The 21,103-nt window shown below is 43.8% G+C and overlaps 2 protein-coding genes across 2 annotated transcripts in view; one reads left to right on the forward strand and one right to left on the reverse strand.

Moving 5' to 3' along the window:
• LOC146207985 (procathepsin L-like) overlaps positions 1-21,103 on the forward strand; it is a 138,824-nt gene that overhangs the window by 11,098 nt on the left and 106,623 nt on the right. The window lies entirely within an intron of this gene.
• On the reverse strand, positions 1,231-20,968 carry LOC146207986 (uncharacterized). Its single transcript, XM_084591691.1, has 5 exons — positions 20,873-20,968; positions 15,373-15,528; positions 11,412-11,475; positions 4,461-4,544; positions 1,231-1,370 (listed from the first exon to the last, which is right to left on the reverse strand). Exons 1-5 carry the CDS (start codon positions 20,966-20,968, stop codon positions 1,231-1,233), a joined length of 540 nt encoding a protein of 179 aa, XP_084447817.1.

Consider the following 21,103-nt stretch of genomic DNA (forward strand, 5'->3'; position numbering starts at 1 on the left):
GTATCGCATGACATTTAGTTTGGCTGTGCCGCAACTAAACACTGTAATCTACACGTCGCTGTGAAATACAGCTATACCTAAAATTCCAGTAATAAGAAAGAAACTTTAACATTCTGAAGAAATCATATATCACTAAAGATTGAACTATTATAAATGTTTGCAGGTATGTAATACGTACTTGTATTTTCTTATGAAGGTTCAACTAACTTTTATTTTATTCGCTCAAAACAGTTGACTTATAGCACAATTTATGTCTCAAGAGGTGTTTTAGAACCCGCATTCATGTCGTTGATTGATTTTTTTCATTGTAGCCTAAAGTAGTTCGCATCTTTTTCTACCGCCAATTTAAATGAAACTTTGGCCCTTGAGGTGCAGGTGGCAAAAAATTAAATACAGGAAAGATTAGAGTACGTCGAATGATTGGCGGTCATTACTAGAATGTTTTCCAACATTAGAATTTAGTAAGCATCAAATCAGTAGCCAAAAAAAGCATTTTGTTGTAACATCAATTTGATGTTGTTTATTTCTCCAAAACAAATATTCGTCGTTAATGGAAGTGATGCTCCATAACCTCAAGACAGCCACGTCTTCGTTACTTATGTTTGCTGGTTTTTACTTGCAGACCTGAAAGTAGAAGAGACAAGCGGCATTAAGAGGTCAGTGACGCCACACAAGCTGACACTCTATACAGAATACATTGAAACCTAGGTGATACCTCACTTTTCTTATATCATGCCGTTTGGCAATCTGGCATGACGATAGCTTGCCAGTCGGCGAGGCTGCTCGGTTACATTCGGCAAGATGGCGAATCGTTTGCTAACGGTTTAGAGCCGAAGAGTTTGTTCCGGTGCCATATAGCATATTACTATTTATAAATTTCAAGGCATAAAATTCATACAATTATACGATTTTGTTATCCTACACCCTGCGACCTTTAGTGTCTCCCTGAATGCTAAAAGAGCCCTAATACATATCTTCGAAGGAAATACCATAGTGTATTAGCTTTTGAGAGAGACGGTTCTATTTCAATGCTCTTCATTACACACGTCGTCACCCAATGCTTGAGAGAGACGGTACGGTTATTCTACTTCTACGTCAGGCTCGCTTTGAGTAACATCATATTTTTGTGGCTAGTTTGGCACCGGGGAGAACTTATTCCTTCATGTGTTATCCAAGAATAGCTCTGAACCTAGCTGTAATGAGATACAAAAAACTCCAAGAGCACGTACATCACCAGTGTGAAATTTCGTCCTTTTTGCAGAGGTCCTTGCTGTAAAGTGGAATTCCGACCCCGCAGTGTTCAGATAATTCATCAAGGCACTTTTGTGGCAGAGAGTCTTGCTTATTTTCTGCGGCCCAAAGGATGCACTCTGGGGACCAAACAATAAACTTTCTTTGCTCATTGTCACAATTCATACGCCACTGAGTAAAAGATAGCGTGTTCATACTACCGATCCAATATTCGAGATAAAAGCTGCATTTGTACTTAACCGTATCTATCATCCGTCAACAGAGAGATGTACAGCTCTTTTACAGACTACGTCGCGCTCATGGAGTGTACTATGTCTAAATGACAACGCATGAAAATCACGATATACTTACAGATATCGAATTTCGCTTAAAATTAGCAGCAATATTGCACTACCACTTCGACCTCTCTCAACGCGCGTCATGATTTTCACCACCGGAGAGAACGAAAATTATTCTAGGATCTCCACTAGCGAGCATGCCACCATGTAGGCTTCCTAAGACTACCATCCACTCCAGACTGCTCGCAAAAGCGCTCATTAGTTACAACATTTTGCTCTCGTTTTGGGGCCTTTTCTACATCATGAAATTTTCGTTTACAATGAATGCACAGTAGCTCAGAAGGTCACAGAATTGGGCCTGGTGGGGGGTTCATTTAAACAAAAATAAAGCAGCAACGGATCTCTGTTGACGTTCCGGCTCCTATTAATGGGCCTTTGCTTGCACTAAAGTCATCACCAGATGTGAATCGTTATCGCGTTTTTGCGAATCGGTGATTATAAAAGTTTTAAAAACACTCTAATATGGGGATGACGTCTTTGTTGACAGGACCCCGTGCTGGGCTGGGCGCCTAAACGTCAAAAGAGATCTGTTCTTTTTTTTTTTTTTTGTAGTCCATGTCTGTTCTTTTGCTGAATATGATAGCACTGTCTTTTCAGTTCTTGATTAGAAATTTTATATTATCGCATGTGTGATCCCCGTAAGTACTGACCTAACAACCTAGAGAAGTATGTAAAACCTTTAATAGCGTAACGATGACAACAGCTGGCTCGACATGAATTATGGTGGTTAAAAGAACACGAAGTATAAGCCGGAAGAAGAAAACAGTCTTGAACAAGGACATCTATTGTATGGATATTGCTGAATGAAATCAGTGCAATAAAGTGCTATTATATTCTGTGATTTTTAGAAATTTACGGTTTGGACCACATATTAGGGTGTTTACTTCTGTACGCAAAATATTTCCTTTTGCAGGGAACGCTATAGGCTAGCAGAAGCGAATTTTGTCGTGTCTTTTAGAGTCCGCAGCTGTGAAGAAAAGTATTCTGTGCATAGTTAAGGAAACATCCAGTTTTGAATAAATACGTTTCTCGTCGCTCACTTCAGCAGATAACCTGCTGTAAATATATTACAAGCGTACATGACTAATGCCTTCAAATCTGCTTTTTTGAAGGTCTGGCTACTTTGTTCGTATGATCCGTAAACATATTTAGTTAAAATAAAGTGAGAATGAAACATTTTCCGTTGTGCGTTTTTCAGGATAGTCTTGAATGCCCACGTTATTTTGTTTTCATTAAGGATTGCACGTGTAGGAAGCTCATTGCTTGTCCCGGCATTCGGGGGTACCAATGTAATGTATGCGATAGATTTTACGCGAACCTCATTAATTTGCCCTTTAAAAGTCACTCTCCCCCTGTATCTGTGTCCTTCTGACGGAAACAACACCTACAAGGCGCTGCAAATAACTCGTGAGCATGTTTAAGCACTGAGGCCTTGAAAGTATTTTGAGCCCGAAATTTATGGCGAGAAACATCAGAAAATTTTCCGCAAAGATAAGAATACGGAAGCAAATGCAAAGGACAAGATATCTTGCCGAGATGTCAAGGTAAATTATGAAATTCGCTACATGACCAGATCTTCAGCGAAACATTGTTATGGCAGAGGGTTCTTGCATCTAGACTACATTAAAAACAAAGAGCCATAGAAAATCAAGCGATGGGAAAATAGAAGAGCGGCACTGACCCCGACGAGCTCAGGCACGTGAAACCATATGCATCCCTGGGAATCTTAAACTAATGTTAGAGCAATGTAAAGCCGCTAGGGAAACGCACAACCTGTAATATTTTTCAAGACGGTAGGTTTTAGAAGTGATGAAGAACAATACTAGCCATATACCAAGCGCATACTTTAGGAAAAGTTTATTTTCTAAATGGTACGCAGGTCTAATTGCCCTCTCTCTCTAAAATTCTTTTTACAAATATGTGCACAGTCATAGTCTACTCATCATATGCGGAATTTCGAATCGCACTTAGTGTTAAAGTTTTTCATGTGCATTATCACCCATTGTTGTCAATTGCCTATAAACAAAAGCAACGTAAAGACTCAAGGTGAAGCTCACGGCTTGTTGTTCCCGAGTTAAATTTTGGGATTTTATTTGTCATCCACTCAGTTAAAAGCGCAAGTGAGGGGCGTTTCTGGGATAAGTTCGCATAATTAGCAGACATCGAGTGAGCGTGGAGAGCCTTCGTAACGATTGGAGTTTAAATTTGAGTGAATAAATCTATATTTTAACTCGTTTATCAGAAAAAAAAATGCGTCGTATCTGTCATGCTCTTTTCTGTGGACACCTGCACCGCGCTGTAAGCGAAGGAGGATGGTGGGAGTGAAAGCGGAAAGATCGAAACAAGAGCCATAGTGTAGGGCTGTAGAGTAATTTCGAGCACATGGAGGGGATCTCTAATGTGTACTGACATCGCACAGCACACGGTTGCCTCTCCGTTTCGCCTCCACCGAGACGCAGCCACCGGCGGCCGGAATCGAACCCGGCTATTCTGATAAATAGTGGGACGTATATACAAATTCCCCACTGCGGCTGGGCGGCTGAGTACAGAATGTAAAATTTTAAAATGCACAATAACAAACAGCATGGAACTTCAGAGCACAACATAACTCTTAGTGTGCTTGTGTGCCCAATCATTTCAGTCATCAAAACTTACTTAAACGATGATTATTAGTTTTTTGCATTTACAGTTATGTTTTACGTTAAGTAAGTTGGTTCTTCAGTTCTGGTCTCCTGCAAGGCTTTCTGCGAGGCAAAACATTCTCACAGCTGCTCCAGTGGATAATGGTGAACAAAGCCCTGCTATGTACTGAGAATCATATGATTTTTTCCGCATGGTGATCATAAATGTACCCATTCAAGATGTACTCACGCCTTCCGCTGAAGGGCATGTCAAGGACTGCGCATGTTTCCATGTCTGTGTAGTAGAATGTTCCAACCTCTGGTTGTGCGTCCTCTGCAAGCGGAAAGAAAGTTTGGGCATGCGTCTGCATCGAATGACAGGTGCAAACGCCCTATAGTGCCTGAGGTGCTAATGTGAGATTTTAATACGCTTTGAATGTGAATACTCTTGAGCATGCTTGTCTCCGAAAAGCGCGTCTACCGCATAATACATGCTGACTACAGGTCGTGATACATAAAAATGACTCGTAACGTCACATACTATACACACGACCTATATGCACACCCATGAAACCTCAGTTAAACTCAATCCCCATTTATGTGTTTCGTTTACACTTTGTTCAAAACTCAAGCCGTCAACACAGGGTGCGATGAGAAAGCTCATATCTACGCTCATACATTCACGCAGGCTTGTTTATATTTCACTCTATGGTGCTCCAATACGGGCAAAAGCTAACCTGCTACACGCCGTGGTTGTGTAAATAGTTGTATTAGTGTGTAGTTACTTGGCTGAAAGCCTAAAAGCCTGCGAAACAAAGTCAAGATGTTTCCTTCTTTGAGGTGGTTCTCCACCCCGCTATTGCTTCAAAAAATGGTGCTTGTGGCTCAATCTTCTTAATTTTGATCGTTCTACATGTGAGTTAGGAGAAACTTGTATCACATGCCTATCAGGGAAAAGAATGCGCATAGGTGTGCAGCGAAGACAGTATTACTTTTGGAGACAATATCGACATATTTGTCTTGGCTATATGAGATGCCATATGCCAGGTAAGCGATTTCTGGAATACATCACGTAGCTACCGCGATACAAAGCGCACAAAATATGGTTAAGCAGAATCATTGCTTACCGTGCTCTGCTTTAAGCTCTCACTGCATAAAGATTGTTGTTTCGGTGCATTTACTATTAGTGTGTGTCACGATGTCCGATGAATCCGCACGCGAAGCACATTATGCGATAAAGTTCCGTGCTAAAACTGATAAGGGTCTTGACGACCATAATCAAATGTTCAAGCATTTGGAATCCAGCTTTGTTGCATTCTCAAGTCGCATTCTGGTGGAGTGCCTATAAATTGGCGAAGAAGTCGTGGAAAACGAGTCCCGCTCAAGAGACCCATTAAAAAGCAAGTGACGGGAATGTGTCTCTTGTTCGGATATTTTAAACAGCGACAGTTAATGAGTGTTTGGATGATAGCACAGCCTCTCTGCATTAGGAAAATGAGGGTGCATTACATCGTAAGCGACAATTTTAACACTTAGAAAGGTGCATGAAGCTAGAGCGTAGTTTTACTACAGACTCCAAGAACAACCGAGTGTTGATACCATGTGAACTTTTGAAACGCGTAAGGGAACATAAGGGAACATTCAAAAGGGATATTTTAGTACCACCATTAGGCGGAACTCCAAAGAGCCGAATAGCGCACCTCTGTATTTCTCGGCCTCGAGAAGGCAAAAATTAAAGTGGAATCCATTTATTAGCGAAAAATTTAAGTGCAGAGACATACAGGAGCTTGGGGAACCACACGTTTGATGTCTAAAAAGAAAACAATTATCATGGTTTTTATTTCCATCTGCCTTCTGCTTTCAGTAATGCTTGTTCTAAGGCTAGTTGGTTCATGTATTAAGCAGTATTACGTTCTAGCGTGGCACATATTGGGGATATAACAGGCGCCTGCCTTGTCTTCCTTATGTGTTACACTATAATGGATTGCACTTCAAAACATATACCAATTAGCCCTGAAAGAAAAGTAATTATTGAAGGCAAACAGGAATATGAAATTGATAATCAGGATAATTAATGTATTCGCTATCAGGTACGTGGTTCACAAAGAATTTGAACTCCAATGGTAGGCCATGACGAGGATGACGCTTAGACAATGGTAGAGATCCGCCCCACTGTTTTGCGTGAATACAAAATTTTCTGGCCAAGCAAAACTTCGGAACGCTACCCCAGGCCCCCCTGTAGGCCTTAGCTAACTCTGACAAACTTTTTCCTGTTCAGGAGGATCAACAGCACCTCGAAAAGTATACGTTCTGGGAGCACCAAACCGATCCTAACTGTCATGACCACGATTCTAACTAGATTCCCGTCCGCAACATCCAGGATGTGTGCATTTATAACGTCGTCCTGACAGACATGTTTAGATGCCTTATGCACAAAGGAAAGTAAAAGGTTTTAATGATACTTTAATAAATTTTTTCCCGGGATCAAAGTGCCTTACATTCCTCATGCCAAAGGTCGACTCACCGCATCACATCGGGTCTAATGGCACATCGATTCAACAAAGGAACGCGCAAATTTGTATCGCTGCCACTGCTATATATGACTGTTTTCGGCGCAGCTCCGGTGCAGCCGGAAGAGGTCCCCTAAGTAATGAAGACTATACCTGAAGGATCAAGACGATTTGCTGCTACAAGCTGCAGCCGCCGTTGCCGAGGTTTCTATGCGCCCAATAAAACATTCTTAGAGATCTAAAGCAGCATAACACTCTTCAATCCAATTACAACAAAAGTTGCCTGCGCTGAACCAATGCATGAGAGAAAATTGTGTCAGACAAAAATTTATGATGAACATTGGCGAGATAAAAGCTGATGTTAAGTGAAAGTGCATGGTTTTTGTCCGAGGTCAGTTTGATGCGTGGAGGAAGTTTGCTTATTTTTAGATCACATCGAATAGATTCAGCTGCCCTTGTTGAGGGTCTGGAGTGCTCGTGCACCCAACAAAAGCAAGAAAAAAAAACGAGAAACATTAAGAACACATTCTATCTATAACAATTTCGATTGCACAAGAGAAGGCACGGAGGATGGACTGCTTTCATACTACTGAGTACTCGCAGTACATAAAGTTTTGGGTTCAAAAACCTGTAACGATCTGAAAACAGAAATTACTTGTCTTGGAACTGTGAAAAAATATGAGACATATTGCCGGATATTTGCTGGCCATCAAGAACTAAGCAGACTATTTGAGGCGCTCATTTGTGACACATGCAACTTCAATTACCTCTACAATGTCGCTTGTATCAATAATTTTAACCTGTGTTTTTTACCAAAACCCAGATAGGCGTTCGTGACGGTAGTTCTCAAACGATGCCAATAGAGCGGCGGAAGGTAAGGTTCTGTTCCATGCAGAGAACACGCTAAAATTGTTTTATAAATACTTAAAACTTGGGGAAGGTAGGTTCGACGCAGCATCAGCTGCCGACAACAGCGGTCTTTTGTGCGCACATGATGACTGGTTAGATTAAACGTCCCAAATAGATTCAGTCTATGAGAGACGCCATATTGGAGGGCTCCAGAAATTTTGACCACCTAGGGCTCCTTAATATATCGTGATATCACATAGCACACGGGCGTCTAATTTCATCCATATTGAAAAGTGAGCGCAGCGGCCTGATTTCGATCCCGCGCCGATGGATTCACTTGTCGAGTGCCCTTATCCCTGACCCACAGCTACAGGGTCGCACACACATGAGGCAACTGCATAAAAGGAATCGTAAAAGTTCACTAGCCTTGTTAGTTCGCCACTCACGAAAAGTAGAAAAAGTTCGTAGCCCGCTTCTCTAATATTATTATCTAATACCAGACATTAACTTCGGCACCTGTCTTGTAAGCTGCCGACATATTGCCACATCGCTGTCCATATTCTGGCGCCACCAAGTGGCCGAACTATGTCTTGGTACGTGGCTGAGCGTCGTCCTCTTCTCTCTCGAGCTTCGCTTCATTAAAAAGCCCAGCTAGATTTTTCTGCTGCTTGCCACAATTGTCGGTGACATTTGGTGGAGATTCTGGGTCCCATTCTATGTGCCCCGTGGACAAAAGTGGTATACCCCATGCGCTGCGAAAAAAAACTGCAAGCCAGATTTTTCCGCCAGAGAAGCAGTTAATTCTTAGATATGCATAATGTACCCTCCTTGATATATTTGCCATCTTGTCCGAGCAATTTTGTGTGACACATTTTTTTTATACTAAAAAAAATGCAATCATTGCTGTTCGCGTGGAGTATACTACTTTTCTCCACGACTGTACGTTGCCTCCGAAGATATCAGTGACGCTGCTCATCGACGCGCGCAAGCCAGTCCCATCAAAACAGCGAGCCGTACCTCCGAGGCCTTCAACTCGAGTTTCAGCCATTGACCACACCGGTGCGAGAAATGGCATCCACTACGGGCAGCCAGAAAAGTCAGCATTCCACAAAAGCCCCACCATTCGTCTTTCTCTCACCTCGATTACCGCCATTATTTCATGGTTACCGGTTCGAGGATTTGGAAGACTGGCTGGCCCGTTTTGGCAGTGTGGCCGCGTTCAACCAATGGGACGGCGAGCGGAACCTTATGAGTGTGTTCTTCGCTCTGCAAGACTCGATCGAGACGTGGTGTGAGAATCACGAGGTGTCCTTCGTCAAGTGGCGAAACTTTCGCCGTGAATTGCTTCCAATATTCAGCTCGAGTGCGCGCTAATAAAACGCAGAGGTTACCATTCGTTTGAGGTCTCAGCAGTCCAATTACCGTGTGGCCATGTTTGTCGAGGACGTGACGAGACTTTTTAATCTGGCCGACCCTACCATGCCTGAGGCAATGAAGGTACGGCACCGCATGCGTAAGGTGAAGGAACAGCTGTTCGTTGGCTTCATCCGCGACACTCCAAGAACTGTCACAAATTTGGTGAAAGAGGCTGCGAGCATGAAATGTTCTGGGCAGAAAAGGGGTGCACAATACGGCCGTAAGGCAAGCGTAGCGGCCGCGCACTACTGTCCAGTCTCCAATGTACGCCTGTACTTGTCCATTTCGACGAAGAGACCGACACGGAACGGCGCATGGAATCCAGTAACGCTGGCCTCGGTGTGGTCCTTGTTTAGTGGCAGGACGGTACAGAATTCGTCATTGCTTGCGCCAGTCGCACTTTGTCATGTTCCAAGTTGATTATTTAGCTACGGAAAAGGAGCACCTCGCTGTTGTGTGGGCGGTCATGAAATTTCGTCCGCACTTGTACGGCTGCCCTTTTCGCGCCGAAGGCGACCATTAATCGCTGTGTTTACTGGAACCTCGGCTCTTCAAGTGCGGACTGTTTTCATTTTGCTTGCGCGACGGTGTGCTCTAGAAGAACGGTCCAATAGAAACTGCTTATCTCCTTGAAGTACCTACAACGCTTCGTGACTAATTTCTTCCTTCCTGCCACGACGACATTTCTTCCGGGTATCTCGGTTTTTCTCGCATATCGGCACAGATATGCGGAAAGTACTAATGACATAGGCTAGCTGCCGGTGTGCACCATTACGTCCGTACATGCCGTGAGTGCCAGCGGCTGCAGACACCGCCGACTGTATAAGCTGGGCTCCTGTAGCCTATTGTTGCACCGAAATTCCCACGGTGGCATGGACGTACTCGGCCCATTGCCGGGGCCCTCCATGGGTAACAGGTATATAGAGGTTGCCACTGACTACCTCCGCCGCTACTGTGAGACTAAGGCCATTCTCCGTTGTATTACAGCCGAAGTTGCAGATTTCTTCATTTACAACATTGTGCTTTGTCACGGTGCCCCAACGGTAGTCTTAACAGACAGGGGAACCTTGTTTACGTAGGCACTCACGACCGAGGTCCTTCGACTCAGTGGCACCATCCATCGCAAGAGAAGAGCCTACCATCCTGAAACTAATGGATCGACTGAACGTCTTAACAAGACAATTGCCGATATGATTTCTGTGCATGTGGACGACGACCATGGAAACTGGGACCGAGTCCTGCCGTACATCATGTTTGCATTCAACACTGTGCTCCACGAAACTACGTGCTTCACTGCATTTCATTTGGTTCATGGACACGAATCCTTGACTATGCTGGATGCCATGCTTCTTGAGGATTCTGCTACCTCCACTGTCGTGGGGGCTGACCAAATTATTCGTGACGCAGAAGCCGTGCACAAACTTGCCCGAGAGTGAATTCGGCACCAAGTACACAACGCCCAGCGCTAGAACCTGCGACACCGACAGGTGACTTAGATGTCTGGCGATCAAGGCTGGGTGAGGATCCCAATCCGGTTGCGAGGGCGCTCTGAAAAGCTTCTTGTGCGTTACTTTGGCCTCTTGGAGGTGCTCCGCCACCTCAGTGCAGGGAACTATAAGGTGCTACCACAAGGCACTGTCCGCTCCTCTTGTTAGCCGAAGTCTTAAAAAGCTCAAAAGCTCACGTCGCCAGAATTCTGCCGTATTATAACCGTTTAACAGTTTCTAGGGTACGAATCAGAGCCAGAAACTCGCCCGTATAACTTTTCCTGCTTTTCCATCGTTCCCGTATACGTTTAAGGCATCGGGTCGATGCCTCTTGGAAAAGAGGGGCAATGCCACAGCACTTTATACAGTTGATATACGCTGTCCATCCGCTGGCGCCACCAGGTGGCCGAACCCTGTCTTGGCACGTGGCTGAGCGTCGTCCTCTTCTCTCTCGAGGTTCGCTTCATTAAAAACGCCAGCTCGGCTGTTGTGTTGCTTTCCATGTCAGTCGGTGACAATATATAAATATATTTGTGGATTGTATAAAACGAGAATTATATGGAGATATATCTTTCCCACAGCATGATACACACAGTTTTAACCTTTCGCTGTCATGCATTCCTCACTGCGTCTTTCATTCTTCACATCTCTCAGATTGTGCCTACGGCCTTGTCACTACCACTTGACAACATGCAATATGTACGGATTTCAGGAATGCGAATTGAATGAGTGAAATGTGCGGACGAAATTGTGAAGTTAATAAAAACCGAAAATAGGGCTAGTTAGTGAGGACTGATACTTGGCAGCTGTAAACAAATCGTCCCAGTGAACTAGTGTTGCGTCTCCTCGTTCGCTTCGGCTGTTTTTTCGTGCTGCTAAGTACGAATTTGGGAATTTAAAACCATCCCAAGGTATGCAGACATATTTTAAACTTCTTACCAGAGCCCTCCATGTATATGAATGTGTCGGGGCTGCTTCCATCTGCAACATAGAATGACAGGGTCTTCCTGCAGGACGGAAAAAAAAAATACAATAAAGCATTTCTGCCTTTAGAGTGCCGCTTTGTATGGTTAGACAATTTTCTTAGTAGAGGAAAACAAATGCTTAAAACTTTATTCAACATACCGACGTTCTTGCGAGAAAGGCCTAGGCCCGGTTGCGTTAAATTCTGCTCAAATTCTGCGTTAAAAAAAAAAAAAACCTTTCGCGTGCGCTGACATCGCACAGCACACGGACGCCTCTTTGTTTCGCCTCCATCGAAACGCAGCCGCCGTGGTCAGGATCGAACCTAGGTACTCCGGCACAGTAGTCGGGCGTCTTACCGCCGCACCACAACAGCGGGGCCATCGTACAAAATGTAGATCTTGGGAGCACATAAAATCTCACGTCATTACAATCTGATAAAAAGATACGTCTAGCTAATCACACAACGTCCGCCTGCACCAAATGTTGGCAATCCACACCTTATAATTTTGCCTTCTCGATTCCTGAAAACGAGCTCATTCATTCTATCGCGACCAAAATTGCTATCCAGAACAATTCGAGTATTATGAATTCAGTAATAGGTTCAAAAGTTTGGTGGGCCACTGCGAACATTTGGTTCTGTGGATCCCCGAGATTTTTACTTCGTCCGAAATTCGCCAAACCGATGATACCATAATTAGAGTACGCAGTATAATGCGGTGGCATCCAAATTATGATGGGCTACACCCAACGTTTCCCCCACTTCCGAAACTCCGAAATTTGCTTTGGTCCAAAAGTGAGCCAAATTAGTGTCAAGCCTAATTTTCAAATGGCGAACCCAGTGGTGACCTCAGCATTTAAGCAGACCAAGCACAAAATATGCTCACTCTACACCTAAAATTGAACTTCGACCAAATTTCATCGAAATTCGTATCAAATGCAATTTTGAGCCTGCGATTCAATCTTGACCTTCATATTTAGATGAGCCGACTTCACTATTGGCCCTGTGGACCCCGCAAGTGTCTGAAGGACTTAAAAATTGTGTCCAACCGCACAGAAGTATGGCCATTTATTTATTTATTTATTTATTTGGTCATACTGCAGACCCAGTGAAGGGTGCATCGCTCAAAAATTTAGTATCTGGCCTTTTTAATTCAACTGCTCCCTAATTTCACTAGGAATGCCTAACCAAAATATACTGTGGCCTACAGAGTGGTGCTTTTCTAAAGTTAGGTGCACTGATCACAAAATAGTTTTGCTATGGACCCGAAAATATGACTTCGTCTGAAAATGAGCAAAATTGGTTCACAGCTCCTTTCTACTCTTGCCACCTAATTTTAGGCAACTTATTCAGTGGTGGTCGCAAAATGAAGGGGGGCCAGTAACAAAATGTGATCATTTTGGTCTAAAATTTTAACTTTGTATGAGTTTGATCAATTTTTTCGATATCCAGAGAAGTCTGCACTACTGGTTCCTAAAGCCAGAACTCGAGAACTCGAGGAAGACCACCAAAAGATGACATTCCTGATCCGGCAATCTTTCTTGATGGACCGCTATCCCTCAAGACGACTCTCTTCGCATTCTTGGCCTAAACATCCCGAAAGATGGATCAGGGTCGGCAACACTCCCGAGGCTTCAGGCTACTGTTACTCAGGTGGCGCACCTGGTCCGCCGCGTGGCCAGTAAAAGACACGGTATGAAAGAACAAGATACCATCCACATCATCCAAGCTCTCATCATAAGCCGCATAACATACGGAGCATCATATTTAGGTCTAAAGAAAGCAGAAGTGGAAAAAAATGCAATACTCTCATCCGTAAAGCCATCAAAATCGCCATCGGTGTATCCTAACGTGCATCTACGCAACGCCTCCTCCACCTCGGCCTTCATAACACGTGGGAGGAGCTTGCCGAGGCCCACAAAGTAAATCACTTGGAACACTTAAAACTAACAGAAACTGGACGTGCAACTCTCAAGAAACTGGGTTACAAAGAGGGCTTAGAACAAATAAACACCAAGCAGCGCATCCCGGACGAAATCTGCTCATACATTACCGTAGCCTCCATCCCGCGAAATATGCATCCTACATACAACAAAGACTGGCGCCTGCAAGAGTTCGGGCCCTGAGCCAAGCGCACAGAACAAATCCGGAAGCGAGATACACTGATGCAGCGAAATACCCGGGAAGACAAGCCCACTCCATTAGCGTCATGGATTCCACATTTACAGAAAAGACCTCTGCCACTATTGCAACAAATGATACTGACGCAGCCGAAGAGGCCGCAGTTGCATTGGCGGTCTCGACGAGCAAAAAACACGTCGTCATTCTCACTGATTCACAGTCTGCATGCAGAAACTACAAAAGGGAAGAATTTTCAGCATAGCACTTCAAATCCTCCGTCGCACCACAACTCATCACCTCTCAGATACCTACATCATATGGACTCCGGGATACACACACACTTGAAAGGAAACGAGGCCGCCAACGCCTCAGCCCGAGGATATGCTAACCGGGCACCACGTCCAGGGGGATTTCTGAGTACACATGTTGTACCCAAGAAATATACTGACATACTCCTGCATTACAGACTTGACAGAAGAAAATATTCCCCACCCCGCAAGAGAAGAAGCAGTCACCCTCCGAAAAATCCAAACCAATAGCCAACCTTACTACACAGAATCTCGCCCACCAACTAAAGGTATGAATGCGCATTTTGCAACGTACCAAACACCCTACAGCATATTGGGTGGGGATGCAAGGGACCAACTGGTACTATAACCACCATGGCCATAACCGAACAGCAGTGGGAGACTCAGCTGTCAAGTCCCAGCCTGGAGGATCAGCGTAGTCTGCTCAGCCGGACTAGGTAGACGGCTCGGGTTCACGGCTTCCTGGACTGAGGAGGCTGCCCACCTAGGACTGAATATTTCACGCCTGCTCATAAGAAATGTTTGCCTCTCTCCATCCTAGTTTGATTGCAGCAGAGTCAGTTATGCCTCCAAAATATACGTACGTCAATCTCAAATTTGACTTCACAATTTCTCCGAAATCGGTATCTGACGTAATTTGAGTAAGACCTGATGACTTAAATATTAGGCCTGGAATTGTGTCCTTGGAATACTAAAATTTGTTTTGTCCTTGTCTGACGAATGGTAGGGTAACATTAAGAGATAGGAAGCGTGCAGATTGGGTCAGAGAAATAACTCAAGTTACCGACATTCTAGTGGAAATTAAGAAGAAGAAATGGAGATGGGCAGGACATGTAGTGCGAAGAGAGGATAACCGATGGTCGCTGAGGGTAACAAACTGGATTCCAAGGGAAGGAAAGCGTAGCAGGGGGCGGCAGAAAGTTAGGTGGGCGGATGAGATTAAGAAGTTCGCAGGGGTCAAGTTGATGCAGCTAGCACAGAACCGGGTTAAGTGGAGAAATATGGGAGAGGCCTTCGCCCTGCAGTGGGTATAATCAGGCTGATGATGATGATGATGATGTCTGACGAAACGTTATGTCCTGATTTGACTACATCCATCTCCACGGAAGCTTCGAAATGTTGGTGGGCCGTATTTTTGTTTCGCATGCTTATGCAACTCATCAAGTTAGAACCGTTATGCCAGAGAAAAGAAGAGATGAACAGCGTTTTACACAAAGGGACCGCTTCGCTTGTTACAGACCACAGCAGAAGACTCAGCGCTCCTGCCGACAACACCGTGAATATGCGGCCGCTCACGTAGCTGAAATGCCGCAACGGAGCTTTTAATTGTTTCATGCTTCCATCTCCTCTCCAGTACGGAAGATGCACTAATTTGTAAAGAGCAAATGTCGCGCGAACGAAACTTTTGCTAATTGACGCATGAGCATAGTCTAGGACACCGGGCGTGCTTTCTGTGCGTAACCTGCATAATGGTTTGGCTTATATTTTGTAGTCCAGAACAAGAAACTTGCTTGGGTTTTCCATGATGCCCTCTTAGAAGCCATATATATTCGCCTTTCTTTGCATCCTTGTCAAACCAAGCTCTCTTTGCAGTAAGGCACTCATATATGGTATCATTGTTGCTGTCAGATATGGCGATGGCGAATGGAAACTTGTTGAAGATCTGAAAGAAAGAGGGAGATATATATTCCTTCTAGTAGCGAATGCCTAAAATAGGTGCTTTAGATCGAAAAATCTTCAGTGATGTCAAAGATAGTAGCAAATGAAAGCTTTTGTCCTACATCAAACTTCGAGGCTTATTATTACTCCAGAACCAAACTTTCGGGCTGAAAGCATTTCACTTTTAATACCCATGGAAGATAAACACAAAGCGGAATTATCAAAATAAAACAAGTTTTATATTCAGTGTTCATTTTCATCGTTTCTCAGAGATTGCTGTAATATTCGCCACAGGTGCAGCTGCATACCTTTTTTTCCCTTTATATACAAGATGGATTTGTTTCCTTTTGTAGTATATTTTGTGGCTTGAGTTTAAAGTATTCGTTGCAAGCGCAGTCCCGAAGACGCCTAAGGCTGTGAGTGTTAAGTTGAATACTTTTAAAAGCTGGGCATACTGAATAATCTAAGTAACAAATAACAAAGCCTGGAACACAGTAAGGAATGGTGTGAGACACACTTTCACACAGTAATTAAATAAAATATTTCCCTCTCCCTTCACCACGGGTAAATAATACCGGCGTCTTTCGTCTTTTGCTTAGTTATAGCTCGTGAACGATCAAAGCTTTCTCGCAAAACATGAAGACGAGAGGGACTGTAAGTTCCGACCAACCAGCAGTGGACGCCAGAGGACATGTACGGCTTAAACTGAACAATAGTTTACCCTCTGTATAGTTGCATGACATTTCATCATGACGTTAATTTTCAACGTTATGTGCATAGGCATATGAAAGAAAGAGAAACTTTCGCGCACTGCATTTCCGTAAAGGTATAGACTCCCCGCTGTGCTGTGTGCCCTGTCTGATTAACCTTGGTGCCCTTAATTACCTTCTGACATGAGAGTGTCACTGTTCTTTACTGCCAGGCTACGGTGCATGCTTATTTGGGTGTCAAATTGAAATGCTTGACCAGCCATCTGCAAGCGCCCATGACACTGCGAACGCAGCTATTACTAGTAACACATCAGCTGTTACAATCCCCAACTTTGTATGAGAATATAAATGCCCTTCAGAATAAGAAGATGCATGGCAGATCGTATTCAGGTAGTAATGAGAACTTTTGAAAAAAGTAAAAGGGGTATTACCGCAGCAGTTCATGTTTCGACCACTTACACTTCAATACGATGTTTCAACCACTAATATAATGAGACCAAATTGCGTTTATTGCCCTCCAACCAGAAGTGGATAAATCGTACAATGGGAAGGTGTCAAGGCAATATCCTGGGGGCAGTCAAGTATCGGATGCGTCGACATGTCGGTTACGCAATGTTGCCAAACTGAAATGCAAGCAAGGAAAGCTGTCGCATAAAATCAGGAGATAAACTTGTATGCAAACTTAAAAATTTTTAAACTTCATCTAAATTGAGAGAATCGAGAATTTAAAGGCTATAAGTAAATCATGCCATATCATAATGTACTTGCCTTTAGAACAATGTTATACTTGCTATCTCAGTGACCGCTCTGTTTACATAACTACGTCTGATGGAGATAATACCTGCTATAGGTCGATCATAGAGTTCCAAAGGGAGGACTCCTCAGCCCAACTGCGTTCAACGTTGCTCTAATTCGCCTGGTGAGTGAACAGGCAACTAATATCCACGCCAGCGCATATGCTTACGACACCTGCATCTGGGCTACTGATTTGACGCGCCCACAACTACGTGCGAGATGGCGGCGAGCTGTGTCATCGACATCGATGTACCTACGGCGTCAAGATTTGCTTTTAGCGGCAGAAAAGTGTGCAGCGATCGCATATACAGGAAAATGTGTTATTCGTTACTCTATTTCTCTTCACGGAGTTATGATTCCGTACTTCTTAAACCATAAATTTTTAGCAGTAATTATTGACTGCAGACTATCTTGGCCAAAACATAATATGATTAAGAAAAGGCTAATCATTTTTCACCATGTTCTTAGTTTCGTAGCTGGCATCAAATGAGGTTCAACTTAGGGCTCCTTACTAAGACTTCATTAAACTCTGTTTGTTGGCTAGATCTTGTACAGTCTCCGAGTATTCTCTAATATAAGCATTTCCTGCTTGCGGACTTCACAAAGCGTGCAAGCGCAGGCAGTGAAAAAATGCCTTGGAGTTCCAAGATGCACCTTTAACAAAGGAAAAATTGGAGAGGCACATGCTCGCTCAATATTTATATATTTCTCTCACGAATCACTTCGTGTATATTTACGAGAACTTACACGACACTGTTTTCACCCACTGTGCAAGATTCTGGGTGAGCGGCCGTACTGCAGTTTTACAAGCGCACTCCGCTGCCATCTGTCGCAAGTACCAACAAGATATACGCACTCCGTATCGTCCCGTCCAACTAGAATGGGTGACGGACAAATCTTTGGGGCACCTTCGTGTTTCCGGGATACTAAAGAAATAAATGGTGCCACTTAGTGGGCTAAAACAACTTACTCTGCCGCACATCTGGTAAAAAAATCCTAATTATATTCATGTCTGTACTGACGAATCTGTATCAGCACAGGCATCCGCTGCAGCTGTGGTCATACCTGCTCAGAAAACGACTACATTTCCTTTTGGGACTTCTACGTCAACCGCTGCTGAACGGGTAGTCCTACGGGAATCTATTCGCTACATATGTAGGGTACCACCTCAAAATTGTTGTATGTTCCCGGACTCGAAGACTGAACTGCAAATTTTAGAAAATTTCTTACGCCACGCCGCCATTAGTCTCTTCACTAAACATTATGAAGCTCCTTACATCTACCCAATTGCAAGGCCACAGGTTAATGTTTCAATGGATCCCTGCTCTGCAGGGATCCATTGCTTCATATCCCCGAAGCAAAAAGTACCCTCAGCAATGACCTCCAAACAGCTTCGCCTTTATTGCGTAAGCAAACAACGCGAGGTTTGAGGCAATCGCATAAACCCGGCCGATCGCCACGTTTCACCTTTGAACTTCAGATAAGAAGAAGATATTCGCTTAGGGTAACAAACTGGATTTCATGCTAAGGAAATCATAGCACGGGGCAGTGGAAAATTAGGTGGGCGGATGAGGTTAAAAGTTCGCAGGGGTCAAGTGGATACAGCTAGCACAGAACCGGGTTGATTGGAGAAATATGGGAGAGACCTTTGCCCGGCAGTGGGCTCATGATGATGAAGAAGACGAAGACGAAGAAGAAGAAAGAAAAAAAGAAAGCAGAGGAAGAAGATGAGGAAGAGAAAAAGAAGGAGAGGAAGAAGTAAAAAGAGAAGTAGAAGGAGAAGAAGTAGAAGAAAGAACAGAAAGAGAAGCTACGTCGGCTTTGCTTATGCAACCTACCGGGTTTAACTAAAGCGAAACCCCAGCTAATTATTTCAAGAGCGGATACATGTCTTCTAATGATCTGTATGAAGAATGTTCGGCAGCATACTGGGCCTAGGCTGACGCCCGACACATTCGTGTAATAAGTCTCAATCGAACATTGGCATTTTATGTTCCGCGTGAAATTTCGCGCCCTCATTCATGCTTGTTACATAACCTGCGTTTAAACGGGGCTTTCACGTGCAGGTACTTGCATTTATATGGACAGGTTTACTCCCCGGAATGTTGAGCTGGTGGCATCCCCGATTCTGTGGACGATGTAATAATGGCGTGCTAAGTGTATGCGCGGGAAATAAATGCGCTAGCGGTTTCCTTGTAGCGTTTAGACAAGAAGCTTCTTTCAGAGTAACTGCTGCTGGGCGCTTGGCAGGACAATGGGGAGGGTGCCCAGGCAGTGCGGGCTCTTTGCCGTTTTTTGTGCGCCACCGGACTTGATTGAGGCTTGTAAAGCTAACAGTCGTGCTTGTAAATTTTTCATGTGCCTTCACCCACATCGTCACCCATCATGATCCTCTTTCTTCTCCCCTTCCCCTTCTCCAGTGCCGAGTAGCAGACTAGATTTTAATCATTCCGGCCAACCTCTCTACCATTTCTTTCAATAAATCCATCTACATTGCTGACCAAATCTATTTCGGCATTTAGGCTTCTGGACTGCGCAGAGGGACAAGTGGGGACATTGATGATGCGTCACTTCTACAGGGCGTACATATCCGGCACAGAACTTTCTCCCGCAAAAAGGTGAAAGGCAGTAAGCATTGTTTGCAGGCGTCGGATGTCTCATCGAACACTGTGAAAGAAAGCAATCGGATTTTTAAACTTCACAGATGATGACCGCATTGTGTGGTTTCTGGCGTTGAGAATGCGCCCGAAAATTGTCGCAGCAAAAGCAGTCCTTTAAGAATGGTAGCGCAGACGAACTTGATTACCTTAATATACATGTTTGATACAATCTAAAGCTGGTGTCTGACAGAAATGTCTAAAAAAGAAGGCTGTTTCAGCTTTCCATTAAATATTCCTTGAAAGTTTAAATAATCAGGCTGTGTTTCTCTCATCAATATTATTTGACGCCGCAGAAGGCATTTGAGTGTTTAGCGCTACCACTTTGAATGTCACAACAGAAGGGTATCTATCGTATGCCTTCCAAACGGAGAGAAAAATAAAAGTACGTTGTTTAAATCAGATATCTTGTCCTATTTATTGCTTGCATAGCGGAGCGTATATAACTATCGGCGGTTATAGATTAAACAATGAGCTGTAGGGAATTAAAAGATGTAGTTCTACGCTATCTGGGAGCGTTAAGGGCCGCGTAAAAGCGTGAAGCTTGAGTGATATTCTGTCGTTGACATTTTCTACCATTGTTAGGGCTAAATCCTGCTTTCAAGAGCTATATTTTTTTCCCGAAATATTATGCTAACATGCACACCTTGGTAAGAATACATAGCTGGGATTATGCAAAAGTTATGTTAGAGAAAGGAACAAGTTTTGCTAGAACTAAGCAAAGACTGGCGAAATTCTTTCTATAATGTGTGCTCCAGTAGCCAGAACTCTTCCCAGTCGGCCAAAACTAAACAAAATGTACTGTAAAGACTGATGTTCTGTGCTATTTTTGACAAGAAACCTGCTGTGACAGCATCACTTCATGTAGTAACGTCCGAATTTTCTGTGCCTACAACAGAAATTTGCTACACCGCTACAGGCAGCAGAAATATACTACAGAAAAAAACTAGTCAACTTCACAAACGTAGTATCGAATTACAGAAAACTCAGAAAAACTACTGAATATTTTGTATTTTTGACACGGTTTTATAATTATATAGACAGGGTTGATAGGCAAAAGCAACGCATTCTATGAAGCTTCGACAGTATGCTTAAATCCGAGGCACTATTATCCATCGAGAGGAGAGGGCGCTAATATAAGGTGCTGTTACTCCCTAACACTATAGCCCTTTAATAGGCACATTACCTCGAAGCTGTCAGGGATGTCGCTGGCTTCATCAGCCGCCGCCAGGGTGCACAGCAGAGCGGCTCCAAATATGAGAGCAAAGCAAATAGCTTGCATGGTTCTCTCCATGTGTGATGCAGAGGCCGAGCGAATGAGGCAATTTTCGTCGTAGACTGTTTATATTCCCTCTGTTACCCTAGAAGGTCTAGCACCATACAGATGAAGAGGCCAAAAGCTGTTATCTTGAATTCA

The sequence above is a fragment of the Amblyomma maculatum genome, chromosome 1 (genome assembly GCF_055883805.1).
Source record: "Amblyomma maculatum isolate TAMU_Amacu chromosome 1, ASM5588380v1, whole genome shotgun sequence".
NCBI lineage: Eukaryota > Metazoa > Arthropoda > Arachnida > Ixodida > Ixodidae > Amblyomma > Amblyomma maculatum.